The sequence below is a fragment of the Schistocerca americana genome, chromosome 6 (genome assembly GCF_021461395.2).
Source record: "Schistocerca americana isolate TAMUIC-IGC-003095 chromosome 6, iqSchAmer2.1, whole genome shotgun sequence".
In the NCBI taxonomy this organism is placed as follows: domain Eukaryota; kingdom Metazoa; phylum Arthropoda; class Insecta; order Orthoptera; family Acrididae; genus Schistocerca; species Schistocerca americana.
The window spans coordinates 82764988-82784132 of NC_060124.1; the positions used below are offsets into that span (position 1 = coordinate 82764988).

Here is a 19145-nt window from a genome sequence, read left to right on the forward strand (position 1 = left end):
TTCAAATAAACAAAATGATTTTGTGGAGATGTGTCCTAGTACTTTGTATCCAACAGAGTTCAAATTGTGTTAGTGTGGTGTAGAAAATGGAAGTTTGAGGACTGTGTGTCTTGTGTAATTGTCTTAGTGTACTTTTGTGTATTTAAAATACAATGTTATTGTCAGTTGTTGTCTTTTGTGGGAAGCTTCAGAAGGTTCATTGCCTAGTTTCTTTTTATTAGAAAGTGGGGCAATTTTTGTGAATGAATATAAAATTTAATTTGTTTATTTTGTGTTACGGAATAAATGGTGGATTGACTAGCCATTTTTTAATGTATGCATTGGGAACATACCTGTCAGCTCCTATTACAATAGAGAATGCTTTATTTCGAAGGGTTTGGAGGTACGAAAGGGTATGTCTCATGCCATAGATCACACTTCCAAGCCATACAAATGATTAGAAGGTTGTGCTGGTGTCACAGTAACAATTTACAGTTTGTTGTTAACCCTTGGCCTTTAACAAGAGGGCACAATTGAAATAAGAGTGCAGAAACTTTGCTTGTAGCATTGACTACATCCTAAGTTCAATCAACCAAATATTTAACTGACCCAAGGACAAAGCAACATGGCCATCGATGGAGAGTTGGCTGTCAGGAAGATTGTATTTGGCCATGAAGTAAACAGCTAGTCATTTGGTTGAGTTAAGTTTGATCTTCCAAATGTTGCACCACTGGATGGTTTTGTCCAGATGTTGTTACAAGTTACAATGGATGAAGAGAAGGTAGCAACAGCTGTAATGTATAGCAATGTATTGTCAATATTGAGTGCCATGTTTTTGCCAACTGGTTTTGCTGTTTGGTTATATCATTTGTGTAGGCTGTGTGTATAGTTGAATCAAATACCATTTGCTTGACGAATTGGTGCTCCACAAAAATGGAAGCGATAATACAAACTGTGCTCTGAGTACCCAAGTTGATCTAGTTCGTAAATGGGATCATTGGCCAGACATAGTCAGATGCTTTCTCCATATTCAGGAATGCTGCTCTTGTTGATTCTCTCTTTGGTCTAGCTCAGTGATTCCTAACCTCGGGGTAGTTACCCCCTGAGGGGTAAAATGAAATTTTAAACAAAATGGTTTGATTATGTTTCTGCAATGAAACTAAATTATTTTTAAGAGATCATTATCCTTATCACTGTTCTGCAACACTGTAATGCTGATTGCATAAATTATCAGTAATCACATGTTTTTCAAATATTAGCTTTAACATGAGACACAATATGGTGGAGGTTACAGCTTATGAAATTAATGTATGAACATATTTTTCCTCACATAGTGTACCCTCTAAACACATACTTGTACTTTGTACCAAGTATCTACAAAAGTAACATTGAGTCATATACAGCACATATGCTTACATATGTCATGAAGGTGTCTTCTCCAAGTTTTAGTTCCAGCAGTGGACCAGAGATTGCTTCTTTATTCACTTTGCAACACATAAGTCAACTAATTTACAGCACAACACAATGTTGTAATGTTTGTAATGGCTACTAAACTGCTGTTTTGCCCACATAGTTTTCTTATTATTATTATTACTATTATTGTAATTAATAATGGCATTGGTCAGACACAAAGTATTGACAGCCTGAAGTCTTCCAATTTCTGCCAGTTCAGAAAACTTTTTTTGTTTTAAATGGAGATGTGGATGAAGCTAATGTCACTAGGGAGAGTGTTGGTACAGAGGAAGCATGTTTTGTAGCAAGTGACTTCTGGCCTCAATGTGGATAGTTAGCTTTCTTTTCTGAGGATGCGATGCACTGAGAATTGCTTCATCACTCAGTGAAGAAAGGTTGTTAGAATGAGCAGCACCCATTGTCTCACTGTCTCATTAGACCATGATTCAATAAAAAAACCTACAGAAATTTAATTTTTGTCATTGTAAAAATAAAAGTGTTCCTGGATTTTCCCCGCATTTCAAAGTTTAGGTAGATGATGGAGGAAGGGGAGGGGGTACTAGCTAATATCTGATTACACTCTGGAGCAATGTTCTCACATAGTTTCGCAACCACATCTTAAGCTTAATAGATGTGCTCAACCAAGTCCAAGGTTTGCTGGATTGTGGAATGCTTGTTATGGAAACCAGATTCGTCAGGCATCACGATGTTGTTGTTTGATAGGAACCATTGTAGGTAGTTAAGAATTATTAGTTCGAGGATTTTGCTAAGGTCTGTTAGGAGAGAGACAGACTAATAGCTTTGTGGATGGAGTAGGTTTTTATCAGACTTCAGGATGGTGACAACTTTGCAGTTTTCCACTGTAGTAGAAGTAAGTTAGCTTAAGACAAGCATTGTATATGCATATCAGGTAGTTTATAGTGGCTGGCAGAAGTTATTTAAAGAGAGGGGCGGGGATGTGGTCATGACCAGGAGATTTATGATTCCCTTGGTGCTTGATTACAGCTCATACTGTGGGTTTAGTAGTGGATCTGAATTTTGCTGCTAGCCTGGTCTTTCTTATCTAAGTAACTCATCCGATAGCTGTTGTATCCTGCCTGTCACCCTCACCATTGACATTAATTCAGAATTGTGACTCTAATGATTTGCCTATTACTTTTTTGTTCACCATATATATTATTAGATTGTTCTTACCACAAAGTGGCTTGTTCTGTGATGGGAGCTTTTTGGTGCTTCATTATTTGCCACATCTGACATCTGTTGGAATTTAAACAGAGTAAGGAAAACAGAAATTTGAATTATTCAGATTAAAAAAGTGGGCTTAGTAGTGGATCTGAATTTTGCTGCTAGCCTGATCTTTCTTATCTAAGTAACTCTTCTGATAGCTGTTGTATCCTGTCTGTCACCCTCACCATTGACAGTGACATTAATACAGAATTGTGACTCTAATGATTTGCCTATTACCTTTTTGTTCACCAAATATATTATTAGATTGTTGTTACCACAAACTGGCTTGTTCTATGATGGGAGCTTTTTGGTGCTTCATTATTTGCCACATCTGACATCTGTTGGAATTTAAACAGAGTAAGGAAAACAGAAATTTGAATTATTCAGATTAAAAAAGAAAAAGAACAGTGCCACCTTTCTGTGAAAAATAAGTATAAAAAACAGTGCAAAAAGACAGTAATCAGAGGATGGAAATCAAACAGTTTTCACAACATGCTTGAGATATTCTTGTTCAGACCCCGGACTATTGTGTATTAATTTCATTCATACTATTAAAATACGGCACATAAAATGTTTTTAATTGTGTGTCCAGGATAAAACAGAAGCAGAAAATGAAAACACAGAGTGTAATTTCTAGTACCATAACTAGTCTTGTATTAACACTGCTGTAAGACCTGAGAACCGAGAATTCAATTTCCTGTTTTAGATGATAACAAGATTTCGCATATATGCTAGGTGGAGGGAGAAACCCACCATTCACTCTCCATGCCATAATCAAAGGAGTAAAACTTAAGTGTCAGAGTTTTAAAGAGAATTGATAGGTGGGGCCAGTAGCACAAATAAGTGAATCCTTGAGATTTTTGAATCAGTCTAGAAGTTTTTGGGTACCACTTAATATTACAAGTGGCAATATTTAAAAAAAAAAAAAAAAATTCCATGACAGAAACTGTCATTAGATCATGTAAGGCAGTAGTGAAAAGTGGCAGCTGTAATTTGAATATCTGTTCAGCAGTTAGTAATATTCAGTAATCATTTGAATTCTACAGCTTCCATTATGGAGGATACAACAGAACGTCACCTTGAACCCTAAACTAGAATAGTAATACTCGATACAGTAGAGTTTTGAAGTAACCGATACTCCAATGTCTGATTTGAAGACTGTCAGATTCCGTGTATTTATCTTTATGCACTCTAACCTTGCTTACGTGGCAACCTTGCTTATGTGGCAATGGTGTCTACAACTTATGACCATTGAGTCACATATAGTAGTTCCCAAAGCACATTGAATACACCATTTAGCGTAACCTTGAAGCAAGCAGAAAACATTAGCTAGCCTTCTCTGTGCATTCCTCTGTATTTAAACTAATGGTCCGAATCAAAATGGTAATTGTGAGAATGTAAAATCATTTATTTCTGTAATTTCTTTTCATGTAATATTTTATGTAGATATTGTCTTTGGCTTCGAGTTTAACAACTCGAAGAGACTTATCTTTGGTCACGCGGGGAGGAGGTGGATCTTTGGAATACGAGGTTCAGGGTCTTTTATATCACGTGTTGGTTGGGTGAGGTTGTGATACAGATGTGGTGGAAGACAGTGTTTCATTTTATATTGGCATAGAAGTGTTAAATGAGAGAAGATTTATTTAATATGTGATGTGCATAAACTAAAATAACTCTTTTTCTCTAAAATACAAAATACCACGTTACCATACAAACCAGTTAGTCTCATCCTAACATAAAGAAAACCACAGGAACCTTTCAGTGGAATCACTCCTAGACTTAATGAGGCCAAGATATACTATGACGACAATAATGCAGCCATCATTGTAAGAGCTAAGTACCAACACTGTTCATACTTGTGAACTATAAATTTGAACCTCCTGTAGATCCTAAGTCACCATGTGGACAGAGGAGTAGGACAACTTACAGACTGTGGAAATTTAGGAAGGAAGAGGTCTGTTATAAGGAGAATCCTTAGAATATGGAATAAGGCAGTATATATGTTAATAAAGAGAGGCAAATTCTAAAAGCTCCATTAACAATTAACCATCATCGAACAGCGATGCATTCTTTGTGCGAAATGACGCTAAAGTTAACATAGTAAAATTAGCAAGAAAACTGCTGCATAGGACAATCTGTTACTTGTATTAAATATCTGCTTTGTATGTCCTATTGTCAGCTTAAATCAGAAAATAATGTTTAACAACATGCCAAGTGAATAAAACTTACTTGCCATGCAGCTGACATAAATCTTCAGTCTGTGAGTCTTACATAATCAGATAATTTTTAGGAGTGGCTGAGGTAAAATCCTCCTCCCCCTCCCCCCCCCCCTCCCCCCTTGTGAAGTTTTGGGCATGGTAGGCATTCTTACTTAATGTGTGTTGTCAGCTCATTGAAGATCTTTGCACCAGAATGCATAACACAATCTGAATCCTAAACAAAGAGGCAAAGTGAATATGTTAATTGCTCATGTTTCTTCTATAGCATTTCTCGATATAACACTTCATCTACAAATGGTCTTTACACTGAAGTGAAAGTCATGGGATACCTCCTTTTGCCCAGCATAGTGCAGCAACTTGATATGGCATGGATTCAACATGTTATTGGAAGTTCCCTGCAAAAATATTGAGTCATGTTGCCTCTATATCCACTCAAAATTGCGGAAGTGTTGCTGGTGCAAGTTTTTGTGTATGAACTGACCCCTCAATTATGTCCCATGAATGTTCGATGGGATTCATGTCAATGGATCAAGGTGGCCGAATCATTCACCCAAATTGTCCAAAATGTTCTTTAAACCAATCTTGAACAATCGTGGCCCAGTGACATGGTGCGTTTTCATCAATAAAAATTCCATCGTTGTTTGGGAACATGAAGTCCATGAATGGCTGCAAATTGTCTCCAAGTAGCTGAACATAACCATTTTCAGTCAATGATGGGACCAGAGGACCCAGTCCATTCCACCTAAATGCAACCCGTACCATTATGGAGCCACCACCAGCTTGCACAGTGCCTTGTTGACAACTTGGGTCCATGGCTTCATGAGGTCTGCACCACACTCAAATCCTACTATCAATTGTTACCAACTAAAATTGGGGCTCATTTGATCAGGTCACAGTTTTCCAGTTGTGTAGGGTCCAACTGATATGTTCTTGAGGCCAGGAGGGGCACTGCAGGTGATGTGCTGTTATCAAAGGCACTCACATTGATCATCTGCTGCCATAGCTGATTAATGCCAAATTTTGCTGCACTGCCCCAATGGATATTTTCATTGTACGTTCTACATTGATTTCTGTAAATTTTTTTATTTTTTATTTATTTTTTTTTTTTTATTTTTTTTTTTCCCCTCTCATATTGCTGTTTGCCTGTTAGAATTGATACATCTATGCAAACGGCACTGCTCTCAGCTGTTAAGCGAAGGCCATCATCCCCTGCATTGCCCGTGGTAAGAGCTAATGCCTGAAATTTAGTATTTTTGGCACAGCCTTGACACTGTTGATCTTGGAATAATGAATTCCCTAATGATTTCCAAACTGGCATGCCACATGCATCTACCAAACTACCATTCTGTGTTCAAAGTCTGTTAATTCCCATTGTGCGTCCCTAATCACATCAGACACCTTTTCATATGATTCACCTGAGTACAGATGACAACTCTGCCAATGCACTGCCCTTTTGTATCTTGTGTAGATGGTACTACCACCATGTACATATCACTATCCTGTGGCTTTGTCTCCCCAGTGTCTTGTTGGCAATAAATGTCATTAAGGAGGGAACGTAAAAATTCCAGGTCCTTGGAAAATCTTCTGCAAGACATGTGGTTACTGACTATGTGCAATATTCTCACTCCTTGCTGCAGCTGAATACACAGTTAATTTACTTTAGGTGCAGTGCCACAGAAGATAACAGCACCAGAAAACAATGAGTAAAGGAAAGTAAAATAAGCTAGCGCCTTGTCTTCAAGTCAATACAATTAGAGGTACTTCTCAGTGAAAAAAACATATCAAACTGAATTTTAAAAAAAAAACTTAACTCGTCTCGAACAGGCCATGAAAGCCCAATGGTACTGACAGGCCACCAAGTCATCCTCAGCTCATAGGCATCACTGGATGTGAATATGGAGGGACATGTGGTCAGCACACCGCTCTCCCGGCTGTATGTCAGTTTCTGAGACTGGAGCCGCTACTTCTCAATCAGTAGTTCCTCAGTTTGCCTCACAAGGGCTGAGTGCATCCCGCTTGCCAACAGTGCTCGGCAGACCAGATGGTCATCCTTCCAAGTGCTAGCCCAGCCCGACAGCACTTAACTTTGGTGATCTGACGGGAACTGGTGTTACCACTGCTGCAAGGCAGTTGGCTATCCAACTGAATGGCAAGTATAAATATAGTGAGGGAAGTCCTGACAGAACATAAGTAATTCAAGAGTAAAGGATACCACTCACTGTATACCAGCAGCAATGAGTAGTTATCAGGTGCACACAAATAGAATGGAAACTTAGAAGAAATTCTTTGACGAGCCAGAATAAAAATACACACACACATGCAATCACGCACGCGCACACACACACACTTACACACACACACACACACACACACACACACACACACACCTGAACCCCTACATTGTGCCAGTTAGCCAAATATTAGCGGGATTGCAGTTCGACAGGTGGACAGGGAGGGATGGAGGAGGAGATTTTGTCAGGTGGTGGGAAGGGGGAAGAGATGTTTGAGGTGGATAACCAGTGGCTCAGAGTGAGGTAACAGATGTGCTGTTTAGGAATGCAGGAGGGAGAGATGGCAGTTAGACATGTTAGACATGTGATACGCAGGTACCAGTGCTGGCAAGGTGTGGCACATGATGGAGATGATGTGGAGGCCTGGATTGGGAGACAGCGACAGGAAAGAGGAAGGAGGAACTGTTGAGACCTGCAGAGACCAATTAGAGTGTCAGTCCACAGGGTGATCTCATCTCTGCAGATCCAGTTCGAAGCCTGGTCCCATCAGGATTACTTGACAGCTTGGAGATTGGTGGCTTCACCTAGTTGATGGTGCTGTTCGATGAGACTGTAGTAACTTGTCTGCACATTCGACCAATGTTGCATGACACCAAAGAAGTGTTGCTACTGGCTGAGCTTGGGGCATTTATACACACTCTGTGACAAAGCAAGCAGCTTGGCCAATCTGGCGAGTGCCGTATAGGGGCAAACAGTGGACAGTCAGCTTGTTGTCATGTGTGGCTGCACTAGGTGAATCAGGAACGTTGGATGGAGATGCAATATGAGCAAAGGCCAAGAACTGACTGGTCTGCCAACAGAGCATGACATTGCGGAAAGCCCAAGACCAACATGCCTGGAGACAACGGAGGTAAATGCCAAGGTGGCCTGGCAACCAAAAATGTTATATTAAAAGCATTGTACAATCAGTACAATAGCCAAAAATGTCTACAGTTGAGGTACAGGACATTTTTAAGCCCTAGAACACAATTAAATTATTACCATGTTTGTACAATGTCTGTTCAGAAATTATTAGTTTTAGTGTTTATTTATTTATAACAAGTAATAACCATTTGCAGACATGTTAGTAAGTAACATGTATGACACACCAATCAGTAAGTAGTGACTTCAGCTGCTTAATAAGAAAGCTTGGTGTGCGATATGCATGAAAACAAACTGTTAAACAAATTATTTATAATATTTATTTCAGCCTTAATAAAACAGAGAATTATTTAGCTTCAGCTTGTTGACATTGCAGTAGGGACTACTATATAATAATTTATTTAAATATGATTTGTTATGCTTATAACAATTAAGAAATGGTTTGAGTCACGTAGAGTCATGACAGCTACTGGTATTTGACTACGTTCTGTGATTTCCTTCCTGAACAAAAGTAAAATAATAAATTAAAAAGAATGAAGCATAGATATTTAGCTAGGTGTTCAAAAAAAAGTGTTGACTACTTTGAGAGGTAGTAGTACTCATCAAAATGAGAAAAACAAGTCCAGTAAATATGCGTCTGGAAACGCATACTTTCTGAGATAAATCCAATAAACATGGGTTCGCAAATGTATACTTTCTGTGATGAACACATATTTACTGGAGGTTCAATGTGGCATCCATTCATGAAAATGTAATCCCTACCCTCTGGCGTAAGGAATGACGCACCCTTTGAAGTTTACCTGATTGTTGTTGTTGCACCTGCTGGTAAACGAGTGAAGAAACAATCCTGTAGTGTGTGCACATTGTTGATTGGCATGGCATAGACTAATTTCTTCAAGTGTCCCTATAAGCAAACATCTAGGGAATTGAGGCCTGGAGAACGAGCAAGCCAAGTTGTGGGGCCCCCTGACCAATTCAGCGGACCTGGTATGTCTGCGTCAGATGTTCTCACACATTCTGATGAAAGTGTTCTGGTGTGCCTTCATTCATGAACCACATTTGTATTCATTGTTGCAGTGTCATAGCCTCCAACAAGGTAAGCTATACGTTGATGAGAAACTACAGTTAATGTGCCCAGTTAACCTTTGCGGTAGCACTTATGGCCCTATTAATCTCTCGCCAAGGATGCCTGCCCATATAGTGATTGAGAATCTGTGTTGATGTCCTCCTTCCTGAATTTCTTGAGGATTTACATATGCCCATACATGCTGGTTATGGAAATTCACAACACCATTTCTTGTGAAGCCTGCCTCATTGGTAAATAAAATCTTGGATGTGAACAGTGGATCTGCGGCACACTTCTGCAAGAGCCACTGACAGAACCGCCATCCTGCCATGATGTTCCTGTGGCCTTAGGGCCTGAATGCGCTGTAGATGATATGAGTACAGCAATTGTTCATGAACTAGCCCCAGATACGACAGTGAGACATGGCTTCTCCTGCTGCTAATCGTCACACACTGGTCCTAGGAGTTTCTTCCACTGAACGTAGCACACGCTCCTCTATGTCAAGCATGCGGACTGAGCAGGGCTTTTCATTGTCACTTTCTGAGGTGCAAGGTTACCTGTGTCCCTCACACTGGTAAAGTCTGCTGAACAGCTTATCAGAGCCCACTCTGTGCTGTGGATATTATTCTGCATAGAGGGCATGGGCTCGCAGGCTACATCCATTTGCTAAACCATAGCAGAATATCTTATGCACCATTCCACTTGTCGAGTAGTAGACTTCCATTGCTAACAAGTTGTGGAAGAGAGAAAATGTAAATTTACACACCATTTGTTCATACAAACAGCACAATAATAGTAAACATGTAAGTGAATCCACATTTGAAAAAAGTAAAACACCATGATGCGTACCCAGGGTTGACAGTACTGTACAATAAGGCACAAGAACATGACAAAAACTAGTGTATCCTACATTACAACTCGAAACACACAACTGACTTTAAACAATCTAATGGTAGGTAAAGTATGGTCAGTAAGACATCATAATACCCTGCCAACACATTTGACAGAGTGCCAATGCAGCGACTGTGCTAATATCTGCAATCAAGTTTCGTGCAGCCATTCCTATAAACACATGTTTATCTTGGAATATATGTGTTTCTGGACTCATGTTTATTATACTTATATTTTTTGTTTTATTGAATACTACCACATCTTAAAGTAATGGGCACTTTTTCTGAACAACCTGTATATGTAGATTAAAGAATGTGTTTATCGAATTGTCTTGATGTATGCAAAAGAATATTTTTGATAAGGTGGGCCAGGGAAAGTACCAGACTTAGGATGCAATAGTTGGTCATGTGAGCAAGCTATGGAGTAAGTAAACAGAGGGGGCCTCATCATCTTTTGTCAACGTTGTTTGTGGAGTGAAGATGGCCTTTTGACCATTGTTGTTAGAAGAGGGCAGGTGTCTGTCGGTATGGTTAGGCAGCTGACAAGCCACGTGTGATGCAGTGGTTATGGATAGTGTAGTACAGACTTTGTGCTATTATAGTTGACAGTATTGGAACATAAAAGTATTAAGCAAATGAATGATAGGAATGATATGAGTGGCAGAGTTAATTCAATCTTTAACTGAGTTTTAGTGGAACTTTGAAAACGTTGCAAAGAAATGTATTACTGTTCAGAACTTTCTGTTTGATGCTCTGCATGCTTTGCACTGCTCTACCAATTGGTTCATTTAGGTATCTACTGCAAGTCTATTTAGAAATGTATGGCCACCTTCTGGTACATGTTTTCTTTGTTTGCAAGTAAATTTACAAGTTCAGTTTAAACCAGTGCATTAGGCTACCTCATTATCCTTGACAATACTGTACTTCATTTCATTTACAATAATTGTGACTTAATATATACTTGAAAACATATTCTTCATTTTATAAAATTGCACTGGCTATTGTGAAAGCTACATCAGTGCTTAATTATTTGGGTCAAACGGCAGCAATACAAAACAATGTTAAATATAGTTAAGCCAGAATTATTGCCTAATCACTGCATGCTGCCATCCAGACCTCAGCAAACACATGGTTGGTTTGTTCGTCCGAAAGTAGCCAGTGAGGTCACAACTCCAGTAAGTATGCTATGACAGGAGTTAGGCTCATATCACATAGCCAGCCCAGCTGTGGAAATGTCACACTGTGCTACACAGTGAACAACACAGTCCATCAATGATAGTACAGCACTGCATAGCAAGGTGCCAAGCAGTAGTATTGCAGCATCCAGCTGTAGACCTGTGGTAGCGGCTGGACCGCATATTCCTTGGCCTGTTGCACAGGCCCGTTGTGAAGATAAGACTCGTTCCAGTCAATAACGATGCCCTTGTTGCCATATCATTCTACTTTCCCATGTGGAATTCTAGAACCTTGCCAGTTAAAGGCTTTCTCAAGTTCAACACAAAATGTACCAACACTATAATCCTCATTGTTTAGTTCTGCAAGTTCTTAATTATGAATTATTGAAGAAGAAGAAGAAGAAGAAGAAGAAGACGGAAGAGTAGGGCTTAATTGGCTTAATGGTTCTGGCAGTACTTAATTATGGGATCATATGTGGCACTACATAGAGAGAATTGAATTGTTTTTTTCGAAAGAAGGAAGAGAAGTGCCTAGTGTCACCTCAGCAACTAGGTCATTTAACCCTTTTGCTGCTGTGAGCGTGTATACATGTACTGCTACACTGTTTCCCAGTTGCTGTGGACATGTATATGCATGCCACTTGGATTTTCCTACAGTACTATGAACGTCTGAATGCATCCTGAGCCACTGAGCTCTCAGTGCTGCTGATGAGTTACTTCCATATCTTGGTAAATAAAAAAGTTTCGAGTATGTGCCTCATTGAGTGCAGTCATTTGCAGAAAACCTAGGTTTGATATACTGAATTGTTTATGAGATATGATGACTGTTATGACCACAGGACGCACAATGTGCAAGGACATGAATGGGCGCATCGCACGCAATTGTCCTTCAGATATAAAATCCAATAATTCAAGATCAAAATGAGATATCCTTCTGCTCTCAATTTTAAATAAAATTTTGTTATCTACATTGCATTCACTACAGTGTATGAGCTAAAGTCAACCATACACAAAGTTCACGCAATGTGTTTCCACCTCTTCAAAATCTTTAAAATTTCACACAGTGTATTACTTAATTTGATACAACACAGTAACTATGGCTTATAACAAAAAGAAATTAAGTGTGCAAAAATAAATTTTTTCTCCTAATAGCTTCCTTAAAAATGGATGATAAGTATTTCATAGCAGTCAGCAAGTCTGCATGGACAGAACTGGATGCATCACACCTGATCATCCATCAGACATGAACAAGATGAGATATCATTCTGCTCTCAATTTTAAATAAAATTTTTGTGTCTTATATACATTTCATTCACTGAAATGAGGAGCTAAAATCAACCATACATGCAGTTTACACATTGTGTTTTTACCTTTGTGAACTCTTTAAAATTTCATACAGTGTTTTACTTAATTTAATGCAGTGCAGCAAGTATAATGGATAACAAAATGAACTTCAGTTCTTTGTCAAATGAAGATATCAGACTGTAAGATGCGCAAAAGTCAAATTTTTTCGCCAAATAGTTATAGTGGGTCACACGATCAAACTATAAATTAGGTAAATTTATAAATACACTTCTTATTTTAATTTTCTAAAGATATTACTTATATTCATCTGTAGATCAGTGATCAGGCATTTGTATTGCACTGAATAAATTAAATGATAAGCTACAATGAAGTGTAACTACAATTAACACTCCAATAAAACAGAACAAAAGAACAAAAAAAAAAAAAAACAGCCTATTCAAACATTATCCTTCAGATAGTCACAATGTTGTTTTTGATGATGATGATGTTGTTGTGGCCTTCAGTTCGAAGACTGGTTTGATGCAGCTCTCCGTGCTATTCTATCCTGTGTAAGCCTCTTCATCCCCAAATAACTACCGCAATCTACATTCTTCTCAATCTGCTTACTGTATTCGTCTCTTGGCCTCCTCCTGTGACTTGTATCCCCCACACTTCCCTTGATATTTCCGAGTGTGTCCTGTCAACCAATCACTTCTTCTGGTCAGGTTATACCAGAAAGCTCTTTTCTCCCCAATTCTGTTTATACCTCCTCATTAGTTATGTGATCTACCCATCTAACCTTCAGCAGTGTTGGTAGCACCACTTTTCAAAAGCTTCTATTCTCTTCTTGTCTAAACTGTTTATTGTCCATGTTTCATTTTTATACATGGCTACACTCTGGACAAATACCTTTAGAATGGACTTAATTCTATAACAAATTCTCTTCTTCAAAAATGCTTTCCTGGCATGTCAGACTGCATTTTATAGCCACTCTGCTTCAGGCAACATCACTTATTTTGCTGCCCAAATAGCAAAACTCATCTACTACTTTAAGTTTCTTGTTTCCTAATCTAATTCCCCCAGCTTCATGTGACTTAATTCAACTACATTTCATTACCTTTTGTTTGCTTTTGTTGCTGTTCATCTTATATATCCTCTTTTCAAACCACCATCCATCCCATTCAACTGCTCTTCCAAGCCCATTGCCATCTCTGACAGAATTACAGTGTCATCAGCAAACCCCAAAGTTTTTACTTCTTCTCCCTGAACCTTAATTCCTACTACAAATTTTTCTTTGCTTTCCTTTACTGCTTGCTCAGTGTACAGGTTGAATAACATCAGGGATAGGCTACAACCCTGTCTCACTCCCTTCTCAACCACTGCTTCCCTTTCATTCCCCTCGAGTTGTAATGGCTGTCTGGTTTCTGTACAAGTCATAAATATCCTTTCGCTCTGTGTATTTTATCTTGCTATGTCCATAATTTCAAAGAGAATATTCCAGTCAGCATTGTAAAAAGCCTTATCTAAGTCTACAAATGCTATAAACATAGGTTTGCCTTTCCTATCTTCAAAGAGAAGTTGTAGGTTCAGTATTGCCTTGCATGTTCCAAAATTTCTCCCAGAATTGAAAGTGATTTTCCCTGAGACTGGTTTCTAGCAGTTTTCCATTCTTCCATAAGGAATTTATGTTAATATATTGCAACCATGACTTATAAACTGAAAGTTCGGTGATTTTCACCCCCATCAGCAACTAATTTCTTAGGAATTGGAATTACCACATTCCTCTTGAAGTCTGAGGTTATTTCGCCTGTCTCATACATCTTGCACACAGATGGAAGAGTTTTGTCGTGCCTGGCTCTCCCAAGGCTATCAGTAGTTCTGATGGAATGTTGTCTACTCCTGATGTCTTGTTTCAACTTAGGTCTTTCAGTGCTCTGACATATTCTTCTTGCAGTATCATATATCCCATCTCCTCTTCATCTACATCCTCTTCCATTTCTATAATATTGCCTTCAAGTTCATCTCCCATGTGTAGAGTCTCTATATACTCCTTCCACCTTTCAGCTTTCCCTTCTTTGCTTAGGACTTGTTTCCCATCTGAACTCTTGTAATTAATGCAGCTGCTTCTGTTTTCCCTGAAAGCCTGTTTAATTTTCCTCTAGTTGGTATCTACCTTTCTCCTAGTGAAATATGTTTCTATATGCTTACATTTGTCCCCCAGCCACTCCTACTTAGCATTTTGCTCTTACTGCCAATCTGATGTTTTAGACCTTTGCAATCCCCTTTCACCATATTCGTTTCCTGCATTTTTATATTTTCTCCTTCCATCAGTAAAATTCAATATCTCCTGTGTTATCCAGGAATTTCTACCAGGCCTTGTCTGTCTACCTATTTGATCCTCTCGTGCCTTCACTCTCTCATCTCTTAAAGCTATCCACTCAACTTCTACTGTACTCCTTTCCCCTGTTCCAGTTATAATAACATTATTGAATAATAACATTATTGAATTTCTCCAGTCTTTTTGTCTACAATATAAATGATCTTTCATGCACTTGAATGCGCTCAAAATTTTTATCAGTTGTGTGGAGTTGATAGATGTTCTATAGATCACTGGCTTATGTTTCAATGTTTAATAGTTCCTAGTAATAACTACTATGAAATGTAATATTTGATATTTTCGCACCAGCATCCAGATGTGGATCACCCCAGGCAAGTAGTTCCTATGCATTGGACTGATGGTCCAGGCCTGGGATTCACTACTTCCAGAGTTCTGCCATGGGTATCCCCTTCTGTTAGCCATACCACCGTGAGTAATGGACTCCAGCATGCCATAGGTAAAATGTCAGACTTGCGCAATGACAATCCTGTCATCTACATGAATGGTGTATGGAAGGAGGGTCAAATACGACCCAACTATTATATAAGGTAAAGCATAATTCAGTTGTAAAATAATGACAAGAATTGAATTATTGGCATAAATAAATGTAGATATTCAAAAGTTTAAGAATTATGACTGAGGCAGCAATTTCCCAAACCACCACTAAGTCTTGTGTTGTGAAACCATTAATAAATATGTTTGAAGCTACTAATTTTGAAGATTTGAATGTAAATAAATGGAAATATACTAATAGCAGGCAATTTGGAAGTTGTGAAACTTATTCTGGCAGATATAACATAAGGACAGACACTATGTATACAGCCTCATAAAAATGGTTGGATGTCAATGTAACTTTGTACACATGCACAACATTGGCAGGTATGTAAATAACTGGAGCTGCAATTGTCTTTGATAGGTAGAAGACCCACCAAAGTGGATTAGTGTTGCTACCCACACTTACTAGGACTGAAAATTTCCACGTATGTGCCCAACCAGGCCCAACTCAGGCCAGATGTGCTAGACATAGCTTTCATCAAGGTTGTCTCATGCACACTCAACCTTACGGTTGAAAACAATCATGACACAGAAGCATGCAGGATACTGAACTACAAGTGTGTGAATTGGACTCTGTTCAAGGAAATGCTCGATAGTTGTATTCCGGACACTCATGAAATTAACAACACACTATAAATTGAAGTGCCAGTGGAGGTTATCTCTACTACTGTCCGAGACACAATGTCTGATGCCATTCCACATACAACACCTCAACAACACTCAACGGCCCTGCCCCAGGAAATCCTGGGCTTTATTTCAGTGAGGAACTGCCTCAGGAGATACTGGCAGCATATCAGGTGTCCATTCTATAACTACACATTAACACTCTCCAGGGTCTAATACTGGGGAAAATACAAAGGTTAGAAATGAACAGTGGGAGCAAAAACTCACAGGGCTAAATGCTACACATCCTGGCGTATGGGAGATAGCCAGACACTTCGCCAGGGAGAAACAGTACTTTCCTACTCTACAAGAACCAGACAGCCATGCATACTCCACAGAGGAGGAGGCACACCTCATGGCCAGAACACTTGAAATGTTTTTCATGCCGAATCTGGTTCCATTAGACCCAGTATTCACACTTGAAATGGACCGGGAGGTTACATGACTTGTAGATCAGATGTACTGGCACAAACGAAATCACATGGGCTATCAAGCATACCAATGCAAAGAAAGCCCCTGGTCCCTGATGTTTTAAACATTATTCAACAGATTGTGCTGCCATCATGCAACATCACAATGCTCATCCAGATACGACATGTAGCTTTTTGAACTGTATGCATGATATTAAGGTACTGCTGTGACCAGCAAGATCCCCTGATGTGTCCAGCTCAGATGTCGACTCTATCCTGGTGCTAGTGCCCCGGACCAGTTACAACAGTTGAGGGCCAGCTTGCCTCAAGAGGGGATACAACTACTTTATGACACACTTCCCACCCGAATCAGTGCACACCATCCAGGCCAAAGTGGATGCAATATCATACTGACAAGTGGGCTCATACTCCCAATTCTTTGTAAATATGACTGAATTTTGTAATCACTGAAAAAATGTCACTTACTCTTTCAACCTGTGAAGTTTCATTTCATTCCCACCTCCACTTGTTGTGGTCTAATTTTTATGTCAGGCAATGTATATAGGAATGGTTTGTGGGAAAATGTTAAATACTAAAAAATAAAGATTTAAAATGAAATAACCAAGAAAATGAGCGAGAGAGATATAGTTGTCAACAAATGTGTTAGGACATAATAAGAGGCAGACACCTGAGCCAGCTGTTGCAGCTCAGCCAAAAGACAGTGTAAGGGCTGATGTGTAAGGGACAGAGGAAATTTCAAATGCTTAATGAAACATGATACTCAAACTCAAAATCAATTTTAGTAGTGATTCAGTATGATACTTGAGGTGTTTTTTTTTTTTTTTTTTTTTTTTTTTTTTTTTTATTCAACCAACAATTGCTCCTTAGGTAATACATAAGTGTAGTGACACTGATTCCTTTTTGTGAAGGTTGAGGATTGTGTGATACTTGTGTGTTGTAGAATGGTAAACTGCGCACTCACAGACACCTAATCCATTATCTGTTTGTGTTTTCCTTTCCCTTTTTAAAAATTTATTTCTGCTATATTATTTTCTTTTTTCCTCTGCTCAATGTTTCATTTTTCAGCATTTCTCAAAGCATTTACTTTTTCTTTGTTTTTCTATTGGCACTTATTCATATTTGTGGTAGTGTAGAGTGTCATTTCCTAAGACAAAGGAAGACAAAGTTACAGAAGCTTGTAAATCTTCTTTCTCCTCCTCTGTCAATCTACTATTGTCTCATAACTAAGATTAATTTTGCCTATATTTGTGTGTACTTGCATTCCAAACTCTGTTTTATGTATTTATTTTGTTTACAGTTATGCTGACAATGATATTGTAGTGATGGAGCGGTTCTATCCTCGTCGACACATGTACATTGTAGTTACCAATCTCGCTCCTCACAAACAGGTGCGAGATTTGTCATACATATATTTCGGTGGAACCATAAAGGTTGATCTACTTGGTCGCACAGGACAGTATATTACTTTCCGTTCTCTAACATTGTACCCAGGAGAAACTATTGTTTTGCAGCTGGACAACTAAATTGCAATTGATTCTTTCATTTTGGCATGTATTAACTTTTACAGCTGTATAGCTGTTTTGATGATAAACAGTGACTGTCATCTATTTACGCTACATTAATAGTACAAATCAGATTGAATCTTACTTGTGGAAAAATATGTGATTTTTTAAGTCCATATTTGTCACTGGTGTATAGAAGTAAACATTTGTATTCAGCTGCTACAACAGTGAAATGGTTCGAGCTCAATACAGCATATCAGAATTTATCTGAGGATAATATTTAAAAATAAATTCTCATTCAGAATTTACTTCTTAATGAATGAAGTGAGTGAGAAGACATATGGAGTCAACAATACTGAAAGTAACTCACCCTTCCAAGAATTTAGGACCCAGAAAGTTGCTAAATGCAGTACTACCTTCAGCTGTTAATTGCAGATTACAATTTCAAATTTTATATGTTTTTAATATTTTTGGTCAAAATATAGAACTAAAGAGAACTAGGAAGACTGATGTATATATCACCGCTGACTTTTGTGTATTTATGTGGAATTATAAAAATAAATCAAGCATTACTTTTGGAAAATATTGGATTCTTTCTATTTAATAATTGGGTAAATGAATGCAAAAAAAACCTTCTTCTCTGTACTTCCCTCTCCTCTTTCAAGTGAAATATAGCTTAATACGATTTGATAATCATTGTAGTTGTGTCCACAAAATACTAATTGTTCATATTTTGCCAGAATTAACTTCACTTGAGACTGCAACAAAAGTCTCTAGTAATTATTGAATGAAGAAAAAAGCTGCAAGTGAAGTGAAGACAGAAAATAAGGAAAAAAGGAATTTTCAAACAGTGTGACAAACCTCATTAAACAGGTGGTTACAAGATGATTGAGAGTGAACTCAATGTGTTATTCTTGCAGCACATTTTTGAGCAATGAAATTTTCTTTCTTGAAGATGAATTATCCCATTACATTCCATTGGTCATTTTTGAAAGAAAATACATAAAATACATTAACTTACTGATTTGTATGTCCCCCAAGATTTGAAAAAAAATTAAATTGCAAATGTGACTGAACTAAATAGGGTTTTTTTTTTTTTTCTCCTTTAAATTCTCATCAGTATAGGCACCTAACAGTACTGAAGTTTCTACTTTTCTACTTTAGTCATTATTT

The 19145-nt window shown here is 38.2% G+C and overlaps 1 protein-coding gene across 3 annotated transcripts in view; it reads left to right on the forward strand.

Moving 5' to 3' along the window:
- Nucleotides 1–18557, forward strand: part of LOC124619381 (neutral and basic amino acid transport protein rBAT-like) — an 84065-nt gene extending 65508 nt beyond the window's left edge. For all 3 annotated transcript variants that reach the window (XM_047145717.1, XM_047145720.1, XM_047145719.1), the window contains exons 8-9: nt 15131–15369; nt 17768–18557. In XM_047145717.1, the coding sequence (XP_047001673.1) occupies nt 15131–15369; nt 17768–17993 (465 nt within the window). In that variant the 3' untranslated portion in view covers nt 17994–18557. The remainder of the gene's footprint in view (nt 1–15130; nt 15370–17767) is intronic.
- The last annotated feature ends 588 nt before the right edge of the window (nt 18558–19145 follow it).